This window comes from Artibeus jamaicensis, unplaced genomic scaffold, assembly GCF_021234435.1.
Source record: "Artibeus jamaicensis isolate MK-2021 breed Jamaican fruit bat unplaced genomic scaffold, CSHL_Jam_final contig_387, whole genome shotgun sequence".
NCBI classification, from domain to species: Eukaryota; Metazoa; Chordata; class Mammalia; order Chiroptera; family Phyllostomidae; genus Artibeus; species Artibeus jamaicensis.
The window spans coordinates 38,960,196-38,984,749 of NW_026521812.1; the positions used below are offsets into that span (position 1 = coordinate 38,960,196).

Here is a 24,554-nt window from a genome sequence, read left to right on the forward strand (position 1 = left end):
CAGGAGAGGGTTAGATCCATGATGCATTTTTAGATACCAGAGCAGGTATTAGCTACCACACATCCTGTATCAACAGATGTAGAGACTGTAAATAAAAACGATCACATACATCCACATGCTGAATTCAAGTATATGCTGGGCAGCGGGATACAGAGTAAAGCCTGCAGGACTGGTGGTCCGGGGTGTAGGGTACCGTTCCTGATTCTGTCCTTTCCTGACCTCACAGGCAGTTGTGACCATGTGCATGCATTGAGGTTCATCTTTCTGGGCCTTGGAAAGTTCAAAAATGAAAGACACGCTTTCTGTTCCTACCCTAGCCTCAATTGGAAGGCTTGGTTTATTCCTCTCTATACTTTCTACATGCTTCTATAAGCTCTGGATTCAGTATTTAAAATCTGAAAAAAAATGTGTACATTATATACAATTGCATCATATACATACAAATATACTTGTAAATGCATTCCCCCTCCAGCACAAAACAAATACACAGGAATTTATTGCTTCTGTGGTTGTTTCTCCCCTGTTATTTTATCTAGGCATTTTGTAGTTTTCTAGGTGAAAACAGAGTGAAAGGAAGGAAAAAAAGAGTGAGCCTAGCAAACTAGTACTCAGACTTAACCCCAGCTCTCCATCTGGCAGTAATTTATTCTTCCTTCCTTCAAGTGTCTTCACTCAAATTCTACCTCTTATTACAGTAATATGTGCCCCCTCCCTCTTAAAAGGAGTGAAAACAATTAATAATAACAATAATATATAAATATAATGGAATGTCTCATTTTAATTCTTGTTCTGATAATCTATCATTTCTCTTTCCATAGTGATGATAACTTTTTCATTTTCCTTACATATTAAATATTTATCAGGAGTTAATCTTTTATATTTTTCCAAGTTTTATTTTCTGCAATTTTTTTTTGCAAAAATACCTCCTCTAAAATTGTCTTATCATATTACTTTCCCTAATGGGTTTTTAAAAAAACCCTCCAAATTTGAATTTATATCTTATTAGTAGGCTATTCATAAGTCATCTGTTGGATATTAGTAAAGTGACAAATTATTAGGGGCTTGTAGTCAACCCTTTGTACACTCAGGGCAGGCTCTTAGTGGCATGTCATATGTCTTGTCTTGGTCTGCAGCCTTTCAGCTCTGTGCAGTCCTATTGAATATGTTTATTGAGGCCACTTGGAACTAGTTCAGCAAGTCATGTTCTGTAAGACAGTTTGCCATCTCTTCTGTTTGCAGATTTGGTGGGAAATTTTGGTGGAGATATTTTTTAGGATTTTTTTTCTTGTGGAAAATTACATCAGAAGGAAATGTAGACTCATTTTAGAGTGGGAGATAGGACGGTAGAAACTTACTGTATATTCATTTTTATTTACAGGGTCCCAAGTCACTGTTTGAAATAGGAATCTTGCACAACTATCTCACAAGAATGTGAAGGGTTAATGTTTATAAAGGTCTTTGAGTTTCTATCAGTGAAACTGTGTAAATGAATCAGTTATTTAAAATTTGCATATTTACAGTGCTTTGCCTATTTGGATACTTGATGCAGAAGGGAATGACACATTTATCTTTTTTTTTTTTACCGTGAACAATATCGATAAGTGCTGGGTGGATGAGTCATTAGCTTTCATATTTTAGGAAGCAGAAAATGCTTGGTTGATAATGAAGATGATACAGTTGGATGCCTTGACTATTTTGCATGTTCATTTCCCACCTGACATAAAAATTCATGGTATATGGTTTGCTCGCTTTCTTTCTCCTCCCTGTTTCCCCTTTCACTTCTTCCCAATCATTAATGTCCTATTTCCAGTTCAACTAGAAATCATACCCACATCCGTAAAGGTAGGAGAAACCTAGTTTTATGTGGCAGCATGGTTTAAAGGGACTTCTACTCAAAAAGCTATGGTTGATTTCACTACTAATTACCCATATGGCTATATAATTAGATTGGGCTTATTCTGTTTTGGTTTGGCTTTGGTTTTCAGGCCCCAAATACATAACTTTCTATGTGTATGCACGTGAAAATTTTAATTTTAATACTATGTGCTAGGCACTGCATTATAATTCATCTTGATTGAGCTTTATTGTCAGGCTGGAGACAATTTATGGGTGTCTTTCTAAGAGAAGGGAATGATAAGGTACTGTGAGAGTGTCTCAAAGAAGGACGAGAATCTGGAATTCCAGAGGGCTTTCCAGAGAAAGTGACCTGAAAGAGCAGTGGGCCAGAGGGGAGAGAAGATGATACGCCTGCCATTTACAGGGAAGATGAGTACAAAGGCTGGAGCCGGAGGGTGGTCAGTCCAGGGGATGGAAGTCATCGAATAATGCCTGGAATGTTTTGAAATCTAATCTCATTCTTACCATTTTTTGTATAATGTTCACCAGTTTTTTTCCAGTACATTTATTGAGCACCTTCATGTGTTCGGGGGCATGTGAGAGTAAACAAAACAAAGGCCCTTGTTTTGTTTGCCCAGGGAGCCTACCATCTAAGGTGAGAGAAAGGAAGTTTGCTCTAAAACAGTGTATCATGTGATATTTCAGGGGCTGACAAAACAGACTCAATTCTGTAAAGAAACATGTCACGTGAAATTATTCAGTCAAGTATCAGCTTTTCTCTGCCAGCACCTTGTGCCAAAGGGACTGTGGAAGAGATGGGTGAGTGGGAGTGCCTGCCAGGGCGGCCTCTCCGTGAGTGCAACAGAGAAACCAGTAGAGTGAGGGGCACCTCTAGACCCTTTGTCCATTTTTCATTATTCGGCCTGTGTATGTGTTTGCTTACCTTTTGTGAGGTGCCAGGCATTGCCACATGCAGTAGGAAACACCAAGTACAGAGGGGGATTCTCCAGTCTCACTCCCTCTGGTACTTGAAGGCTGCCTAAAACAGATAAATCCAGCCATCAAATAAGGTCATAGAACTCGTTTAATCCATTCATATGTTCGAGTTTTAGGATCAGTGTTCTTGTAGGAGCTCACCTGTATTCTGAGATAGTAGCAGTTTAGCTGAGCTAAGTGTGGCAAAATAGTACATGTTGTAAACTAAGTTAAATTTCTCAAAGAGTTCTACTTGTGACAGGTTCTTGGTGTTATGGAGCATAGAACTGTGCGGCCATTGGAAATTCAGAGCTGTGAACAGTCCCATTTGGGGCATTGTTCAGCAGTTGTGTTGACACATGAATACATTTCATATGATTATCATAAAATTACGGCCTGGAAATTGAGCAGCCACGGTGCTGCATTGCAGACTCACATTTATAATAAGCTGTAATAAAGTAAACATTTTAAATGGATATAAGAATAGGCATTACTGGTGATCACAAATGTATGTTCAATTGAAGTGCTTTTGAAGCTCAATTTAACAAAGCAAACAAATTTCCTGGCATTATCAACATAATTGTTCTCACTGTTGGGTTTTGGTTTCTAAAAAGTTATTTAAGCACAAAAAACCAAGTCAGTAAAAAACAAAACCAGCAAAAGGAAATATAACTAAGAATGAGCTACCATATTTTGCCATGTATAATGTGCACTTTCTGCCCAAATTTTTCAGGGAAAAATAAGGATGCATATTATACATGGGCTTAATGATCGCAGACGGTGGGCATAATAATGGCCATGATAATCTCATGTATAACACACACAAGAACACTCATTATGCATGGCAAAATATGGCACTTTTCCTTTTTTGATATTAGATTTTTTTTAAGTCCCAAATGTTCACTCTGCCACTTCCCCTAACTTGCCAAACCATTGCCAGCCAGTGTAACTTGGAGTTCATATTTCACGATTTAATTTGGGGTTAAATCCAGCTGTTTGCTCTGCCATCAGCAGGCTCTGGAGTGGGGCTACAAAACTGTCATGTGCTAGTGAATCTCTAGGCTGTGTGATAGTTAAAACAGGGACTTACCTCCCTTCCCTTTCCTGAGGACAGAAAAGGACTAGAATATCCATTTAACACCAAAGTTGGGGAAGCATGACTATATGTAAATTTAGCACCAATTAGATGGTAAAATTCAAAGGACTGTTGTTCTTGGAATATTCTGAAAGCAAAAATGGAAATGATGGTGGTAACATCTGAAGTGTGGTGACAAGTCAGTTAAAGCAGTGATAATTTGGAGCCTCTGGGCAGAGAGCAGTAGCAGGAGGGGATCACCAGGTCTTCTGTGGCAGCTGGCAAACAAAGCAGATGCTCCAAGTGTTCTCAGCTTGTTACTTTCCACCACTTCACAGTGTTCTCCAATTTTAAATAAACCTCCAAACAAACATCCTCCCTGTATTGTCATTTGGCCAGAGCAGACCCTCCTGTGCCAGGCCACAGTGGAAGCTGCAGGAGCCCAGGGTCGCAGGTGTACTGGCCCAGAAGTTGGCAAGGACGCGGGCAGCATGGCAGCGGTAGGGGGCACACTCCTCAGAGACTCATGTGGCGATTTCTGATAGTTGTGGAATTGAGCTGACTTTTAAACGTTAGAAGGAGGCACACTGGTGAGACTATCTCAGAAAATACTGATGATTTAAAAGCATTCCTGCCAAGCATACCACTTAACTGATATATTATTTTTATTAAGCACCAAGATTGTGCTAGATACTTTTTAGAGAAAATATGTAAAACCATCTATCTTATTTATCCCCAGACTTAATTCCAAGTAGTTTAACACTGTAGTCCAGAAAAGACTCCTAATAGGTGACAGTGCCACCTTATTCGAAATAGAGTCTCTGAAGGCTTGATTAGAGCAGTTGAGTGGTGAATGGCCAAAGGTACAGGGATTTTTTTTTACCCAATTGATTTTGATTTTTGTTCTTTATTCCCACTAGGAGACAATCTCATTATCTTCTTCAAAGATAGGACAATAACCTAAGGGAGTGTGGGGGGTGGTGAGGGAAGAAACTAAATGAGAAATTTAATCTGGTTTCTAATGAAATCTCCAGGAATTGTGAATTGTGAATTGTGATGATTCTGATTTCTCAAAGATTAGGCAGTAAGGTATTTCTGAATGTAGAAATCTTTAGATAATAGCTAGGTTTGTTTTTTTTTACATATTACATGCATGCATAATTCTTTGCAATGATTCCCCTCCTCCTTTTTTTCTCAAGTTTGGAAATAAAAGCAGGTAAACTACTTGCCAAGACAGAAAAGACTTATAAATTGCTAGAGCCTACTAAAAAATTAAACAGCTCTAATCACCACTGGAATCTCTCTTTGTTGAATATTACTGAACTGAAAAGCACTTTATCTCCATCTCACAGACCTGGCTTAGAATGCAGAGTTTCCTTTGTCTCCTCTTTGCCCACTTTTAAGATTTCTGTCACTTGGTTCCTCGTAACTTCTTTCCAGACCTCTTTTCTTCAGACTCAAGTTAGCAAACCATTGCATTTGAGGCTGGTGGGGCTGTGTGTGTCTGTCTGTCTGTCTGTCTCTCACATGCAGCCTGTATATGATTATCATTTCTTTTTTAGAAGATTATATTAAATTAAACTTAACGTGACCTACTAGAGTCCACATATCTCTTTTCGTTTATGGGGACTGCAAAGGATACTCCATTAACTCTTCGGTTTAATTATTTAGTAATTTCTTCATTAGGAGTGAATAATAATACAATTTTCCTTTTCTTCTCAAGTGTTGTATTTTCTAGATATTACCAAGAGGCAGTGATGTAGAGCTCTAGAACCAAACACAACCTTTCCTCATAATTGTAAAAAGCATAATGTATATAAATTGCCCTGTACAGTGCTAGCTGCATAGCAGGTAGTTAGTAAATGTTAGTTCTCTCCCCTCCCCTTCCACATGAAGGGGGAAAAAAAACTTAGTAATTTAAAAGTAAGTATTTCTGATGAAAATAAATATCTTAGGTAAAAACATTAACTTGGTTTTGAGTGCAGGTTTCCAAAATAATGAATTTGATACTTCTTTGATGCACGAATGTTTACACATAAAGATACACTGATTAATAGAGCTAATGGATGATATACTTTAGTACTTGGATATTTTAGGATGAAAGTGTTTGATTTGATGAGCTTCAAGTTTTCTTTATCATCTCCAAAATGATGGATTTTTTGAAGGGTAATTGTGATGTGTTTTGGGAGAAAATTTTATTTTAAGGAAGGTATTTAGAGTGTGTGAAACTTGATGCAGATCATTTATTATAATACTTTTCAAACTTTCAACATCTTCTGAATGGTTTTTGAGATCTCCAGTACCTGGACCTGATGAAGCAGATTTCAGTCATTCCCACTGTGTATGTCATTCAGAGAGTACGTGGAATGAGTACATGGAGACCCAAAAGGGATCCTCCGAGGGTTCTGAGCAGTGTTATCATCACTCTGTGTGTATGCAGTGCCTTTGTCAGTAACTCCAGGATTTCTTCCTTTCCTTTCCTTTCCTTTCCTTTCCTTTCCTTTCCTTTCCTTTCCTTTCCTTTCCTTTCCTTTCCTTTCCTTTCCTTTCCTTTCCTTTCCTTTCCTTTCCTTTCCTTTCCTCCTTTCCTTTCCTTTCCTTTCCTTTCCTTTCCTTTCCTTTCCTTTCCTTTCCTTTCCTTTCCTTTCCTTTCCTTCCCCTTCCTTCCTTCCTTCCTTCCTTCCTTCCTTCCTTCCTTCCTTCCTTCCTTCCTTCCTTCCTTCCTTCCTTCCTTCCTTCCTTCCTTCCTTCTCTCTCTCTCTCTCTCCCTCCCTCCCTCCCTTCCTTCCTTTAAAAGATTTTATTTATTTATCTTTAGTGGGGAAGGGAAGGAGAGAGGGAGAGAAATATCAATGTATGGTTGCCTCTTGTGCATCCCCTGATGGGAACTGGCCTGCAACCCAGGCATGTGCCCTGACTGGGAATTGAACTGCGATCCTTTGCTTCACAGGCCTGTGCTCAATCCACTGAGCTACACCAGCCAGGGCAGGATTTCTTTCTTAAAGAAGAAATATAGTTGGTGAGAAAGCATGTATAAAAATAAGAATGCATTGTGCCTGGCAAAGAGTAAATGAATGACTCGATGAATGATTGGACGTACCAGAGGCAGCTTACTGCCCCTGTGGTTAGAAGATCACAGTGGGAGCAGGCATCGACCTGAGGTACAGACTTGAGCAAAAGGATCCTGGAAAGCTCTGTTTGCTCAGATGAATCCTTGTCACCACTAGACTTTATAACAAAGCTAGAGAGTTCTGTGTACCAAGCTAATAATCCAAAGATATATGGGTCTTGGGACTCTGGTGCCTGTTCATACTACTCAAACAAATTGAGACATCTTGCAGAGTTGATGATCAAAAGGGAGGAACTTCAGCATTTTTGTTGGTGCCCTAAATGGTAGGTGAACAGGAAAAAAATCTTCACTTGTTATTTTGGTTTATTGCCATATACCATGTAGATCTATCTGGAGGACAGTTCCCTCAAGGTTTCTAAAAAGTATATAGTTGGATAGTTGGGTGAGAGAAAGGAGATAAAGTTATATACATATATCTGGACATACTGCTAAAGAGATTTTTTTAAATGAACATGATTGGATTCAAATTGTTAGCAGGTCCTTCGAAAGTAAACGAAGGATTCATTGAGGTAAATTCGAACTATGCATTGACATCCTAATGAATTGCCTAGTTCACACACAGTTCAGTTATTTGAACTTCATTAAGCTAGCTATTTAATGATTATTAAAATGATTTTAGGATAGGTGTTTGTTACTGCCAGAAGTAGGTAAACCATCTATCAAATTCAGTCTGAAATACATACTTTATGATATATTTCTCTGTATTGGTTGTGGCAAAGACATCTGAAAAAACAAGCAACATCATATAAGCCTGTCATTTATACTTAAAACCATTTAGAAAGAAGAACAAGTGTTAGACATGCATATTGGATTGTAAAGCTTTCCTTGGTTGTGGACCGTTTTTGTTATCCCAAGCATGCACTGAATTCATGATCTGCTTGGAATTCTTATCATGCTTGGTACTAACAGACAGGGAGTGATATATTATGCCATCATTTGACAGTCTATTTAGTAAGCCGTTGTCATGACCTTACCTTACCTTACCTTACCTGGCAGAGCTACCTGTTTTGTCCGAATGACCTTTTTCTTTTTCTAGTCATGCCTATGGAAAGATCATTCAATCCAATAATGACTTCTCATTTGGTCTAGAAATCAGACAAAAGCATTGCAGCTGTGAAGTACAGCCCATTGTAAAATTAACCTATTGTAAATCCTTAATGATTGAGAAATTCTGCAATTTGCAGTGATTTGTGGTTTGTGCTGCAACTAGAATAGCAAACAGCAGAGAGATGATGCAGGTTAGAGTGGTGTGCATTTGGAAAGTGAAGGAAAAGAAACTTGATAGTCATTGTGCTTCAAGCCAATAAGTATGCCCTCCTGCCCTTCATCCGTTACACGTCACTTCATCTGCTGCCCGGACAGTCTCCCACGTGGAATGTAATCCATGGAAATAATGACTTAAATTACACAAGAAGTAAAAACATCCACAACTGTAATCTACTTTTGCTTCCTTGAATATTTTTTAAACTTAGAGCCTAGATTCTTAGGGAAAAGAAGAACACAAGGTTTTTTTTGTTTTCAAAAAAAATATTTTATTGATTGTGCTATTACAATTGTCCCATTTTTTTCTCCCCTCTATTTCCCTCCATCCTGTACCCTTCTTCCCACTTTCATTTCCCCACCTTGGTTCATGTTGATGGGTCATACATATAAGTTCTTTGGCTTCTACATTTCCTATACTATTTGTAACCTCCCCCTGTCTATTTTGTACCTACCATTTATGCTTCTTATTCCCTGTACTTTTCCCCCCATTCTCCCCCGCCACTGATAACCCTCCATGTGATCTCCATTTCTGTGATTCTGTTCCTGTTCTAGTTGTTTGCTTAGTTTGTTTTTGTTTTTTTAAGTTTGGTTGTTGATAGTTGTGAGTTTGTTGTAATTTTACTGTTATTTTTTATCTTCTTAGATAAGTCCCTTTAACATTTCATACAATGAGGGCTTGGTGATGATGAGCTCCTTTAACTTGACCTTATCTGGGAAGCACTTTATCTGTCCTTCCATTCTAAATGCTAGCTTTGTTGTATAGAGTAATCTTGGATGTAGGTCCTTGCATTTCATAACTTGGAATACTTCTTTCCAGCCCCTTCTTGCCTGCAAGATTTCTTTTGAGAAATCAGTTGATTTTTTTTTTAAGATTTTATCTTTAGAGGGGAAGGGAAGGAGAGAGGGAGAAAAATATCAATGTATGGTTGCCCTCATGCGTCCCCTGCTGGGAACTGGCCTGCAACCCAGGCATGTGCCCTGACCGGGAATCAAACCATGATCCTTTGGTTTGCAGGCCCTCGTGCAATCCACTCAGCTACACCAGCCAGGGCTGGTTGACAGTCTTGTGGGCACTCTTTTGTAGGTAACTGTCTCCTTTTCTCTTGCTGCTTTTAAGATTCTCTTGCTATCTTTAATCTTGGGTAATGTAATTATGTTGTGCCTTGGTGTGTGCTTCCTTGAGAGACCTACAGGCTTTTAGAACATGCACAAACCCACCCACCCAGGAATCAGCACCAGAAGGGCCCAACTTGCTTGTGGGCAGGGGAGGAAGTGACTGAAAGCCAGCCGAGAGCTGAGCAAATGGACCCCTGTTGGACCTCTCCCCCACATACAGGTCCACAGCGGAGCAATGAGGGTTGCCCTGCCCTGGCGAGTACCTCAGGCTCCACCCCATACTACATAACAGGCTCACCAAGACAAAATACGGCCCAAATGAAAGAACAGATGAAAGCTCCAGAAAAAAGTAAAACTAAGCAATGAAGAGATAGCCAACCTATCAGATGCAGAGTTCAAAACACTGATAATCGGAATGTTCAGAGAAATGGTTGAGTATGGTTGCAAAATAGAGGAAAAACTGAAGGCTATGAAAAGTGAAATAAAGGAAAATATACAGGGAACCAACAGTGACAGGAAGGAAACTGGGACTCAAATCAACAGTTTGGAGCAGAAGAAAAAAAATAAACAATCAACCAAAACAGAATGAAGAAACAAGAATTCAAAAAAGTGAGGAAAGGCTCAGGAACCTCCAGGACAGCTTTAAACATTCCAACATTAGAATCATAGGGGTGCCAGAAGGAGAAGAGAAAGATCAAGAAATGGAAAACTTATTTGAAAACATAAGCATTATGCTGAGTGAAATAAGCCAGGTGTTGAAAGACAAATACCATATGATCTCACCTTTAACAGGAAGCTAAACAACAAAACAAAACAAGCAAGCAAAATAAAAACAAAGACACTGAAATAGAGAACAGGGGGACAGCGACTAGAGGGGAGAGGGGAGGGAATTTCAGGGGAAAAAGGGGAAGAATTTACAAGAACCAGTATAAAGGACACATGGACACAGCTAAGGGGGGTGGAAATGGGAAGGAGGTGGGGAGCACAGGGTGGGGCGGGCTGGGATAAGAGTCAAAGACAGAAAACTGTACTTGAAAAACAATTAAATTAAAAACAAACAAACAAATAAATAAAAGAAAACATAAAGAAGGAGAACTTCCCCTACCTGGCAAAGGAAATAGACTTTCAGGAAGTCCAGGAAGCTAAGAGAATCCCCCCAAAGTTGAAGAATATAGGTTTTCGATTCACAAAGGTCTAGAATTTGAACTGTGATACCAAAACAAATTAGCTCTGTATCCTTACTCAACTTAGTTAAACTCTCTGGGCCTTAGTTTCCACGCTTGGATCCATTCTCTTTGGATTCTCATACAGATTAAGTAGGTACTGTGTTAGAAACGTAGCAGGGATACAGTATGTTTCACTGCCACTCACTAGCTATGAGACCCTAATCAAATTACTTAACTGATTTGTGCCTCTACTTCTCTTACCTGTAAAAATGGGATACTTCCTAGGGTTGTTGTGGGGATTAAATTAATCCATGTAAAGCACTTAGAACAGCACTTAACACCAAGAAAGGATTCTGTCAGTATTAACTATTTTGGTTTACATTAATTAAATAGGAAATTAACAAAAATTGTGTTTACAAATACCGATAAATCCAGTAAAGGAAAGGTAGAGAGTGCTCTACAGCAATCCAAATGATCTAGAAAAATAAGCAGGGGCTGTGTTTTTTAGTGCTTTGTAATAGGACGCCATTGACAATGGGAGGGCATGATTGGATTTAACTTTTTATAATTACTATTTTTCTTGTATTTTTTTTAGTTTACCTTTTAAAATTTGAGTCACCACAGATTCATTCCTTTTGGTGTATAGTTCAGTGAGTTTAGAGGAATGCATACAGGCTTGTAGACAACACTGGAATTCAGATACAGTACAATTTCATCACCTCTCCAAAATTCCCACATGACATCACTTTGTAACCCACCATTCCTTCGACTCCCAAACTCTGCAACCACTGATGTGGTTCTATTCCTATAATTTTGCTTTTTCCAAGATGTTATCTTCATGGAATGGCATACTCTAAAGCTTTTAAAGTCTAGCTGCTTTTTAGCCTACTATATTCGCAGTTCATGTGTGTATTGCATTTGTCAATAGTTATTTTTGCTGGATAGTATGCCATTGCATGGATGTATCAAATTTGTCTTCGCCAACTGAAGGGCATTTCAGTTGTTTGCAGGTTTGGGTGGTTATGAATAAAAGTACTATACACATTTATGTTCCATTTTTTGTTTGACCATGTTTTCATTTCTCTCGGGTGCCTAGAAGTGGCACCCAAGAGAGTGCCAGGAGTGGGGTTCCTGGCTCCTATGGTAAGTGCATGTTTAGCTTTATAAAGGAACTGCCAAACTGTTTTCCAAAGTGTTTGTACAACTTTGCGTTCCCACCAACAATGTCTAAGAGGTTATTTAGTTGGCATTGCTGTCAGCACTTGATATTATCGATATTTTTTATTTTGGATATTCTGTTACGTGCATAGTAGTATCTTATTGTCATTTTAATTTGCATTTTCTTAATGACTAGTGATGTGTTGAGCATGTTTTTGTGTGCTTATTTGCCATCCATGTATCTTCCTTAGTGAAGTGTCTGTTCAGATTATTTGCCCATTTCTTAACTTTGTTTTTTGTTTTCCTGTTATTGAGTTTAAGGGTTCTTTATGTGTTCTGGATATAAGTTCTTTGTCAGATATGTGATTTGCAAATATTTTACCCTAATACACGTCTTGTCTTTTTTATTCTCTTAATATTTTTCATGGAGCATAATACTAAATTTTGACAGTGTTTGATTTATCAGCTTTATATTTATAGATCATGTTGTTGGTCGTGTTTCTAAGGAATCTTGCCTAACCCTGTGTTATAAAGATTTTCTTCTATGTTTTCTTTTAGAAATTTTATAGTTTTAGGTTTAGATGTATTTTCCATTTTGAATTAATTTTTGTGTAAGGTTAAAGCTATGTGCTGAGGTCTGTTATTTTGCATGTGGACATCCAGTCCTTCTAGCACCATTGTTGGAAAGACTATCTTTTCTCCATTCCATTGGCTTTGTAGCTTTGTCAAAATTAATTGCCCTTCTAATTATGGATCCCTTCTGGGCTCTTCCTGTCTGTCCCACTGATCGGTGTGTCCCTCCACTCACCAGTACCACACTGTCTTGTTTACTAAGTCTAAAAATCAGCTAATGCCAGTCAGCTCTTCAGCTTCGTTGTTGTTGTTTTCTTTCTCCCAGCTATTCTAGTTTTTTTTGGCTTTCTGTATAAATTTTAAAATTAGATTGTCTATATGTATAAAAAATCCTGTTGGGATTTTGCTTATGATTATGTTGAATCTTATAGATAAATTCAGGAAGAACTGACATCTTAACAATATTGACTCTTCCAACTCATGAGTACGGTATATCTCTATTTTGTTGGATACGCTTTGATTTCTTTCTTTTTTATTTATTTGTTTGTTTGTTCAAATACAGTTTTTTGCCTTTCCCTCCACTCCTCCCCACCTCCCTCCCATATTTCTACACCCCCCCCGTTATTGTCCATGTGTCCTTTATAATTGTTCCTGTAAACCCTTCACCCTTTGATTTCTTTTACTTGTGTTTTGTTGTTGTCAACGTATAGGTCCCGCATGTTTTTTTAATCTGTTCCTAAGTATTTCATGTTTTTTAATGTTACTGTAAATGATGCTTTTGAAATTCTTAATTACCAACTATTTTTTGCTAATATATAGAAATAAAATTGTTTTCTTATATTCTGCAACCTTGTTAAACATACTTATTAATTCTAAAAGCATCTTTATAGATTCCTTCTATGTAAGTAGTCATGTCTTCTATGATAGAGGTAGTCTTTTTTCTCCCTTTCTCACTTGTATGCCTTTTACTTGTTTTTCTTTTAAGCAAGGGAATTACCTCATTGGATCTAGGTATTTCAGAGTGTAATCTGGCTATGCTACAAAGAATCGATAGGATGGGGATAACGTAGAAGAAGCTGATGCAGGAATCTGAGAGACAGTGATGGCTTGGACTGTGATAATGGTGTTAAGAGAGGAGACAAATAGACACATTTAGAATACATTTTGGAGGCTGAACTGGTAGAGCCCTGGTAGTGAATTGAATATGAGGAGAAGTGAAAGATGAAGGGATCATAAAGACACCAAGGTTTTTGTCATGAGGAACTGGGTAAATACAATTACCATTTATTGAGATAGAGAAGACAAGAGAAGAAATAGATTTGGGAAAGAGAAGTTGAATTTTGAACATGTTGAGTTTACGAAGTCTATAGGAATTTCAGATAAAGGTGCAGATAGACAGCTAGACTGTATGTATGTGATATAAAATGGTATAAGAGAGTTAGGGAATGAATCAGGCTTATGTGGGAACTTCCTTTTTTAATTGTTGTTGAGTTAGAGTTGTCCTGCCTTTATTGCTGTCCCCTGCCCTGTCCTACAGAACATTCTTTATTTTTGGTTCCTTTAATATCTTAAGAACATTTTCACTGTAGGCCTTCAGACATCCTGTTAATAACCACTTTCCCCTCCCTCTCCTTCTTACCTTCTTTCTATAAACCAACTTCTTATCATCCCCTAAATTTCAACCTTAATATCATTCCTCAAAATTCTCCCACCTAAATCAGGTATCTTTTTCCCTGCATTAGTCTCTATTATATAGTCTGTTTTTTTTCATAGCCCTTATCATAATTTGTAGTTGTTCACTTGACCGTTTCCTAGACTGTACATTTTGAGGGGCAGGGACTATGTCTGTGTCACTGGTCTCCAGCCCAGCGCCTGGGACGTGGCTGCTTGGTATTCGTCAGATGGCAGGAAGGATGGTTCTACAGCTTGGTACTGTGGCCGAGTTAGGTCTGGTGACTTTCTGTTTTATAACCGTTTCTTTATGCTTCTATGTGCAGAGGTTTCTGTACCCAGTATCAGGCAAAATTTGGGTAGGAAAATAACCTTGTTTGTTTTACTTTATGTTTATTGTCCACAGAGTACCGGGCTCTGTAGTAGCTAGTGAGATATGAGATAGCATTTGACGTTGGACAGGAAGACCTATTGAGACTTGTCTGTTTCACTTTCCAGGTCTGTCACTCTTGGTGAGATATTTAACTACTTTAAGCTTTAGACTCCATACCTGTTGAAGGGCAGCAATATAATTCCTGTCTCATAAGGTTGTGATGCAAATGAAATGAGATTATGTGTGTATAGATCATGAATTTTTAATGCTTTGCACATACTAATGACCCAATAAATAAATAGTATTTACTTATATAAAGGTGAATAATACAGTTCTAAACATGGTTGATATTGCCTGATCAGTAAAGGGAGGGAGGGCACGAAATCTGTCTTTATCTTTCCCTTTCTTCTACTTGTTGTCCAAGGGGATGTGCTGCCTTTGCTCCCAGCATAACGGAGACTGCTCATGGTGTCACCTGCACTTTTGGCACCAGAAATAGAGAGTACAAATACATTGTGTTTATTCAGATGATAAACTGGGAATATATAAGATATTTAAACCTTTTGTTGGCAGGGGTGGGGAGGCAGCTGGAGAAAGGGTGCAAAGGAGAAAGGGGGAAGGAGGCAGAGAAAGGCTAGAGACCACTACTAGCTTACTTTTCTTAACCAGCCATCAGTGGGCAAACTGGCTGATAAACAGAAGCTCATGATTCTCATGAATTCAGTAAACCTTCTCCCTGAGAATCTACCCTGGACCAGTTACTGAGCTGAGGATGGGGGGGATCAATGAGGAGTATGTGTTTTAGTGATCTAGATCAAACGAATGACATTAACTTGAACTTCTCATTCTGTACCAGCTCTATTTTCTGCACTTCAGGCAGTTTTTCACTACTCTGGTTTCTACTAAGTGGTAGATACAAGACTAAGTGTGGGTTTAGAGCAGGGGTGTCAAACTCATTTTCACCGGGGGCCACATCAGCCTTGCAGCTGCCTTCAAAGGGCCAAATGTAATTTAGGACTTTATAAATGTAACTACTCCTTAACAGGTGAGCAGGAGCTCAGTGCTGAGGCCGGGCAGACACAAGGTGAAGGGACGGATTTGGCTCACAGGCCTCGTATTTGCCACCTGTGGTTTAGAGACTAGGAACTGAGAAAGGATGAGGATAATTTAGGGCAAAGGTGGTCAGACTTTCTTGATTTTGCCTCATACACAGAACCTCTGAGCCACAAGAAATACCTAACGGGTTCCACTTATGAAGTGGCTGGATCCACGCAACTTAAGTGTTTATGTCCTTAAGTGTTTATTTTCTGGAAAGCTCTGTTTTCCAGATTGTTAATGCATGCCCAAGTAGACACACAGATACTTCATAATAGTGCTTAATTCCTATAGTCACATTGAGCACCACCTAATTGATAGCAGTTCTGAAACTAGGAACATAAGAATGGTAAGCTATGTGATAAAGGCTTACTACAATTGCTAGTCAGTAAAAGTACAGACTGCTTACTGTGGATAGCAAACCATTCATCTTAATAAAATGCATGTGATACAGTTTCCTTGGCAGCTGTTTCCCAAATGTACCTTTTCATGTCATGCTGGTGTCTTTAGTGAATTTTCTTGCAAGGTATTTTTTTTAATAAGCAATGTTTCACTTCCCAGTTTTATATTCAGTGAAGAAGTTGACTGGTTGGCCGCCATGGGCCAGGCACTTGCTCTCATTCTCCAGTGTGCACTAAGACACTGGTTACTAAAATTAGGAATGCCTGTGGTCTCTTTAGAAATTAGAAAATGAAAACTGAAAGGTTTAGAAACTTACCTCTGTTAGATCCTACAGATGGTTTAATATGAATGGGTTACCTAAGTGAGCGAGTTGCCCAATACTTGAATACAGATAATGTATCAGAATAAAAGGAGGTGGATCCCTAGGAAGGAAGGGAGGGGGGTTGAGACTAGAATACTGAATACTTGAGAATTAATTTAGCAAGTCATTAGTTTAGTGGGATATTATTCTGTTGGGCTGGTGTGGTTCCAGAGCCCGTGAATGTGTTAGGCCTGTGGGATGTTGAACATGCAAATAGTCCAATCAAGTGTAATACTCATTAAGGAAGAAGGAATACAGTGTGAAAGTTTTACGAAGACATGCACTGTCTAATCTGTGAATTGAAAGCATCTTTTGAAATTTGCTTCCCTTCATAATCCTAGGTGGTAGTGAATATATGCTTAGAAAAATGAGAGCATTTCAGATAATACGAGTGAAGTTAAATGATTGCAATCTACCGTATTGTGAGGGAAAGTTGTTAGCTGAGAAAGAGGAGGACAGAATTAAAATATTACCATGACTGGCATTTGATTTGAAAACTGCAAAGATAAGCTTAGGTTCTTATTTATGAAAGCCATCTCACAGCCTGATGAAATATCTTTTAAAAGGTTTTGTAGTTACCATGGTTACTTGTTAGCTTTATAGAGTAAGTTGTAATCTATATTTAATCATCTGAGGTGAAATAGCCAAAAAAACCACCCCTACCAACTAAAAGCAAAAGTAGCTTCATCTCTAAATTCATATTAGCTTGGAAATGGAAAGAGTAAATAGCCTAAAGATTAGATTTTTGGTTAATTAGCACTTCTTGAAAAGCAAGATATTTAAGATACACATTGCCTGAATGTGATTCTAATATTAATCTTTATATGTAACTTTTGTAAAACTAGCACATGGCATTCTGAGGTTCTGATGTAGGAATTTAGATGGTAAGACATTTCTGAAAGCTGATGAAACATAAGCACCAAACTCAATTTCTGAAAGCCATAGGGACACAGACAGTACTGAAGGCATGGGTCCTGTGGTAGCATATTTGTCTTTGGCCCAGAAGTGGCTGGTTTTTCTGCTAAACTTCTTTTAATTGCTGTACGCTGACAGCCATTTTCACAGCTATATGTAAAATGTCAGATTAATGAGCACGTGTACAAGGGAGTGCGTACTGCAGCCTTAGGCGTGATGAGGCGCCTCAGATGACAGAGAGCTCTGCCTGAAGGGTACTGAGGGGTTTTTGGCTTTTCCTAATGCGTCTCTCTGTCACATAGTGGAAGCAAAAGGCCTTTCAGATGATTTAAATGTTTTCCTCAATTCTTTTTTAATACAGGTGACTAAAGAGCTAAAACAGTATGACAACAAAATTATAGAATGCAAATTTGAGAACAACAGCTGGGTCTTCATGAGACAGAGAACAGACAAAAGTTTTCCTAATGCCTATAACACTGCCATGGGTGAGTATGACAACCTGTCCAAAAAAAAGTCACAGCGTTGGACCGAAGCCTGCTGTCTCTGTCGTTCGGCCGAGGCACCAGACTCGTCTCGGCCCCGCCTTTGCTTGCCAGGGTCAGGGTTGTGTTGAGTCGGTGCCCCGGTTGACTCCGGTTGGTATGCGGGTTCTCCTCCGTAGATAGACCTGTGGGCCTGTGCCCATGGGCCCGCGGGAAGTTTAAAGGGCAGGACCACGGGCTGTATACAAGTTGAATTTGTTGAACAACAGCAACAACAAAAGCCATGACAATTTCAGTCCTATTCAAAACTATAACAACCATTATTTGCCAGATGGTAAAAGATGAAATTAGCAGGGGAAAATATAATTTCCAGCTCCAAAAATAGTTTTACAAACAATAGAGAACAAAGTAAAGCCATTAAAAAAAAAAAAACTAAACTAAAACCCGCTATGCTGTCCTTGAGTGTTTTTGGGTACAACAGGAATGCTTTGGGAATTCAGAATAGTAAGTTTCTTTCGTGGGGAACAACACAAATTACATTTTTAAGGTAAACTAGTAGTGGCAGTTGTTGCTCTGGATTGCATTTTTAGTGGCGTTGAGAATAAAAGATAGAAACCAAGATTAAAGGTTAATAGAGTTGTATACTTTTAGAGTACTCAGTCAGTGATGGTGATGATTATGTGATAAGCTTATGAGAAAATATAGAAATTGCCTGTTTGAGTTTTCCAGCATAAAAGTTTAAAGCTTTGTGTGTTTAAAACTTGTTGGAATTTGCAGATAAGTCCAGACAAGATGAATTGATTTAGAAAATAGGAATAATGAAGCCAGTGTCTTTTTTTCTTCCAAAACTAAGTAGGTAAATAAAATGAAAAGGACTGGCACTAAATGTTGATCACATAAAGAAAGATGCTTTATTTATTAGTAATTTTGTTGTGATACCTTACTTCACGCAGGTTGTTAAAGTAAAATAGTGGCACTGCCAGCTCCCTCTTCAGTGGGAATGGTGGCTTCTCAATGCGGGGACTGTTTTCTGAGAGAAAAACTGAAGGACTGCAGCACATAGTAGAATATTCTGTAGACATTTTGGTGGAATATGGTCTATAACGTGATGTACTCGCTAGATTCAAATGTTATGAAAACTGTTTTTAAGGGATAGAAAATCCTACTGAATACATCCTTGTAACCCAAGTATGTGAAGTTTGGGTTTAAAATTAATAGAGCAGCAAAGACTAGCCAGTGGAGAACCACTCACTTGGGGGTGCAGGGCAGGGAGAAGAATTGAAGCTGAAGAGTGTCACTCGGGTCGGTGCAGTGGAAGTGGCTAGCGCACTGGGATGCAGACCTTCCCTCCTGCCTGTCCCCTCCCTGTGGTGAGTCAGCGGCTTTAATTAACCCTCACGTGAGACACGTGTCTCCCTTTGTCCACAGCTGTGTGCAACAGTATCTCAAACCCTGTCACCAAGGAGATGCTGTTTGAGTTCATTGACAGATGTGCAGCAGCTTCTCAAGGACAGAAACGCAAGCGCCATCAGGACCCCGACACGGAGCTCATGCCTCCACCGCCCCCCAAAAGGCCGCACCCTGTGACCTAAGTCCTGCCTCTGCCTTGGGGACGGAGAGGAGAGACGTTTGAGGAGCCTGCTGTCACTCCTCTTGCGCCAGGGAAATTCAACAAAGGACGTGGTCTGACGTTGATACAAGTTTTATTTTATTTTTTAAAGAAAAGTATTGTAGCCAGCCTGTAAATATTTGATGCATTTGTTTTCTTAGTGCTACAATAAATACATCATGGACTTAAACATTTTATTTATATTTGGTAAACTCAGCCTTACCTTGTGGAATCTAAAGATTGAAATATCCAAAGGTTTGAACAAGTTTGAAATCAATGAAAAAGAGGCCTTGTTTATATATGGATAACTTCTACCTTTAATTTATAAAGTTAGCAATCTGGAACTGTGAGAGCCTAGAACACTGTATTTTTTTAGAAGTGTATTTCAGCTATGGTAAATTTTCCTTTTAAAAAATGTAGGCAATGGCATTAAACATTCTTGCTATCATTTATCATGGATTTCCTCCATTTCTGAGATTCTTGTATTCAAAAACAAATGACAAGGTTGTTAAGTATTGTGCTGTATTACACAACTTGGTCTGGCTTTATCATTTTAAGGAGTTTTTTTTGAAATGTTGAAGTAAAAAAGTGAAGCTCCAATTTTGTGAACCTGCATCCTTTCTAAAGAAAGAATATTGAGTATTTGCATCTGCTTCTGTTGTTAGAATTGCAGTATCCGATCTCCAGTGTGTCCACTCCGCAGTGGTTTTCAGTTGCTCCGTAGGACTTAGATACACACCACCAGGCCCTTCACGTAGTTCCCTGGGAGACATTCTTTAAAATGTCAGGGCTGCTGCTGCTTTACCTCAGCGGTATCAGCACATTGTAGTTTACACCAGAACACACAGCTTGCTGTGACACAGGAGTGGTACCAGAGACCAGCGGTGTCGTTTTAGATCCCTTGAACTGGACAGCAAAGGAGACGCCGGCTGGCTCCTTTGGGCATCAGTGGACCAGAACGCTGTCACTAGAAGCCCGCTCCCCCGTCACTCAAACGCAGAGAGCCAGCATCTGTAGCAGCTGAACACCAAGGAAGTCAAGACATTTATTTTCAAAGCCAGAATTCCATCTACATTTTCATCTGGGAATGCTATTTCTGTCGTATGTCTGAATTTCAAACTGTTTGCTGGTAGATAATGGATTAAAGGACAGCTAATTGGTCATCTGCCATTGTTGAGAAACTGTGTTCTGATTGGTTTGTGAAGGAATTAGTCAATTAGAGACTAATGTATTTATTTTTAGAGGTACAGGTTTCAAGTGTGTGTATGTAAATTTTTTCCTGACCCAAGTTTTATATATGTCTATGTATATATATGTGGGAATATATGCAACAGTGTATATTCTTCTACTAACGCAGTCAGAAATGAAAATCCAAACACCTTACCTAGCAGACTGAATATCTGATAGGATTTCTATACATTACAGCACAGACGAACCAAAAATGTATTGTATTCACCTGAGTTTAAATGTTTTTAGATAAAAGTTTCCCCCTGCAGTGCTTTTCTCCGTGAAATAGTGTCACGCTGGGGTGTTTAACTGTGCTGTCCCCAGGGTGTGAAGTGGGCAGTGAACTTACCCAGAATGCCACTGTAGGGTTTCTTTCCCAGAACACTGTGGTGCGTTTGGGCGCCGAGGGGGTGGACCCACCGACTGCCACAACGACCACAGAAAGATGGGGCCTCTCAAGGCCCCACGGTGTCTTGTCCAGGACAGATCTGAACAAATGCCTGTGCGCTCCAGGGAGTCTGATGTCCCTTCCCCAGGGTCAGTGGCTCTTCCTGCCGCTCGCTGCTTTCTCCATAGCCTGTGTAAATGCAGAGCCCTTGTGCTGACGTAAGAGCAACCTTCTGCCAGCGATCTTTAATGGAGTTGAAATGTTTATGGTAATTGTAACCTTTTAAATGAGTTAATGTGAAAAGAGCATCTCATTTTTAATACATCCAGCTATTTCTTCTTAACTTGGTGTGTTTTTTAGCAGTTAGCTTTCTTAATTTTTTTTTCACTTATAGTGAAATATAAGAGTTGGCCGTATAAGTAATAGGCCCATGTAGCCCCAGAGCACACTACCATCTGCAGCGTCCTAGAGTCACCAGGAAAGCCAGGAGGGGACATTGAGAGCCAGCACTTAGAACAGGTAGGGAACACTGCCCTTCTCAGCCCACTTCACGGTGACTAGTTTTGACACTGAAGTTTCATAGACAAGAATAGGAAAACTTTGCCTTCTGAATGATCACATTCAAAAACCTTGCATTGTGTTTGGAACTCTGTGACTGACGCAGCTGCCTGGATGGTTACGTTTGCTTTCCGTGAGCTGCTCAGAAAACGGCAGGACATTCCTTCTCTAATTGTGGGTCAGTGCATATTGTAATAAAACTACTGATTTAAAGTGACAGAAAGCACATCTACTTTGTTTTACTTTTGGTGGTGCCCTCGTACCCATCATTAACCGATGCTCGTGTGCGCCTGCCGTTGCTGGCATCAGATCCTACCGCTACCAGCCCCACCCGGCATGATCTATCTGGCCGTGTTACATTCTAAAAGTTGGCATCGGGACTTGGAAAATCCTCTGTTTTTGTTCCTGAGAAACCAGGAAATTTGATTGGCGGGGATATGAATATACCTTTTGTTTTTGGAGTGGAGGGGAATGGGGGGAAACACACCTTTGCGATTTTAAGTATAATCAGTTCATCCACCTCATTTTAGCACTCTGTTGTTGGGTAGATATTCTATTACATTGTTTTCTAATACATTTAATTCTTTCAGAATACTCAGTAATAAATATTCTAAAATGATGAAATAATGACCTCCCAATTTTTCTGTCGACTATGCATTTTTGTAGTATAGAATTTGCCATCTTTAAATGTTTAAAGATACCACTAGTTGAACTGTTGCTGTAGTTTTTTCTGTTCCAGAAACCTGGAAAGTCAAGAATCACACATTTCCATTGGAGAAAACCCTGGGCTAGACCCATTCTAGGCTCCGATTCTCATTGGTTCTGCGTTTTTCTCTAGAACTCGTTTCTCCTGGTCCCATCTGAAGAATGCCAAGAGTGGGCCAGATGGTCAAAAAGAACCTATTCAGGTCTAACATGGCCCTTGTATTAAAAGCAGTGCTTTTTAAGTATCCTACATTCATGATTATAGCAATATTATTACTGTTGAGTATTTACCAAGCACCAGAGCAATCCTAAACACAACCACTCTGTGCAGGTAGGTTCTTAACCTCCAGTTGTAGTTGAGGAACCTGAGACTCCGGGGGTCGAGTAACCCGAGGTAACATAACTGGGACTTGTGCTCTGAGCTGAATGTTTAAAAAATACACAAATAGAATGAAACCCCTCAGCTATTTGAAGTACCAAAATAAGCATAGCCAAATACTACACAGAAGAGCAGAATTTGGCCATGACAAGAAATCAGACCAAGAGAATCACCAGTTTCCATAACTCTGAAGCGGGCAGACTGTTTTTCCTTTAGATAGCTGCCACCAGAATGTTCCTTCATCACTGCAGGCCTGCTCCTCTTCCTCCTCCCCAGCCGGTGCTCCCTCAGCCTGTAAGTGCAGGTGCGGATCCCCTGCCTGCTCTGTGATGCGGTGCTGGGATTCCTCGCCATTCCCAGAATGCCTGCTCTCCGCACCCAGAAACCCCCAACCTCCTTTGATCTCGGCACCAAGGAGGCCTTGCTGCCACAGATGCCCTCCCAGACCTCCCTCTGCACTGCGATGGCCTCCCTGCTAGCCCCTCCAGACAAGGGACTGTGTCATCTCCGTCACCTGTAGCACAGGGCTTGGCAGTGGTGGCCACCTGGTAGTCATTAGGGCAGGAGATTCCAGTGCCCTTTTGCACACACTATCGATATCCAGTCAAGGTGTGTTCACTGTTGTCTCCCTCAGTTCGGCCGTGTATGAACATGCTGTTTTCACTCTACCCTCATCATGCCAGAAGCACCGATTACATCTCGTATCTGAAGAGTTCCTTCAGAGGCTATCCAATGCATCCATCTTGTGTTTAACCCTGATTAGAAGTGTCTCGTCTGTGCTGGCCTTTCGCACTGAAAATGGGAGCGTCAGAGGGACACTTCTCAGCAGGAAAAGCCTTAAGCAAGTTCCTGTGAGGCACTCTGAGGGAGGCGTGAGGAAAGGAGTGTTTTTAATCAGGTTGGATTTTTTAGTGCCGTCTCACTGAGCTTGCCACATCTTAAACTAGAAGGCTGCTTCCCCCGACCCACCTACTCCCGCCCAGTTTCTGATGTTTTCAAAGAGAAGTCCCTTGATAACTGCTGAGGCTTTTGTTCGTTTTAAAAATAAACACCACTTCATGATCCCTTAACATAAATTGGTGCTTCTAAGCATGTCTTTAGAGGGGAGAAGGCAAGTGAAAGGTGTCCTTCTCGTATGCTACTATGGAATGCAATTTTCCAGGATCTAAAGGTGTAGGAAACTTCACAGTTTCTGTCAAAGTTCTGCGTCCCTTCTGAAAGCTGCCAGGCCCACATCGTGCAGTTGGATCTGCAGTGTAAACACACATTGAAGATGAGGGCTGCAGAAACCCCAGCTGAACCACGCCACAACCCAAACACTGCTATAGGAATTTCTGGAAAATTCTACATGTATGTAGAAACTGTATACCCAGAGACATCACATACATTTGGAATGATGCGGGAGGTGGGAGGTGACCTAGGCCTTGGTGGGTGTGTGGGCGGGTGAAATGGGCGGGTTAGGGGTGGTGTGGACAGAAGACGTGGGAAGGGTGCCTTGGAGGTTTCGTCTAGTGCTTGTGTGAAGGGCAGTGGTGGGAGACAGGGCTGTACTCGCCGCTGTACGCCAGCCAGCCACCCTTGGCTCCTTGGTGTCCTGCTGCTACTGACGCATTCCTCCATTCCCCCATCCTGCAAAATTCCCAAAAGGTAATGGCACTCGTTCGCGCCACATCCTTTCCTCCTATTCGCTCTTGAACCTGCTACCAACAGGCTCCTTTCTCCTGAGGCTGCTCTTGTCGCCACGACTGGTGCCCCCTGCAGGGCCACCTCCACTCTCCCAAGTGACCTGTCAGCCCCATCAGCACTTGAAAGTTTCTCACTACCTGTGTTTTGTTCTTGTTTTTTCTTTGCTTTTGCTGTTGTTTTTAGTTTTTCTAATGAGACATTTCAAACACAAAAGTGAGGAAAATGGTAACGTGAACTCCTGCCTACCCAGATGTAGCAGTGATTAATCTGTGGTCATTCGCATTTATTTGTACCCCAACTCACCCCCCACTCCCTCCACTCCCCCTGACACATGATGGTTTCAAAACAAATCACAAACCACTGTCTCCTTGTTGAACCGTGTCTGCACTTGGCTTCCAGACCACTAGAGTC

The 24,554-nt window shown here is 40.1% G+C and overlaps 1 protein-coding gene across 6 annotated transcripts in view; it reads left to right on the forward strand.

Moving 5' to 3' along the window:
- Positions 1 to 21,982, forward strand: part of RNGTT (RNA guanylyltransferase and 5'-phosphatase) — a 247,508-nt gene extending 225,526 nt beyond the window's left edge. For 4 of the 6 annotated variants that reach the window (XM_053664811.1, XM_053664809.1, XM_053664812.1 and 1 more), the window contains exons 15-16: positions 17,471 to 17,594; positions 19,020 to 21,980. In XM_053664811.1, the coding sequence (XP_053520786.1) occupies positions 17,471 to 17,594; positions 19,020 to 19,183 (288 nt within the window). In that variant the 3' untranslated portion in view covers positions 19,184 to 21,980. Of the gene's footprint in view, positions 1 to 17,470; positions 17,595 to 19,019 lie in introns of all 6 variants that reach the window. The other 2 variants (XM_053664814.1, XM_053664810.1) reach the window with 2 other exon arrangements.
- The last annotated feature ends 2,572 nt before the right edge of the window (positions 21,983 to 24,554 follow it).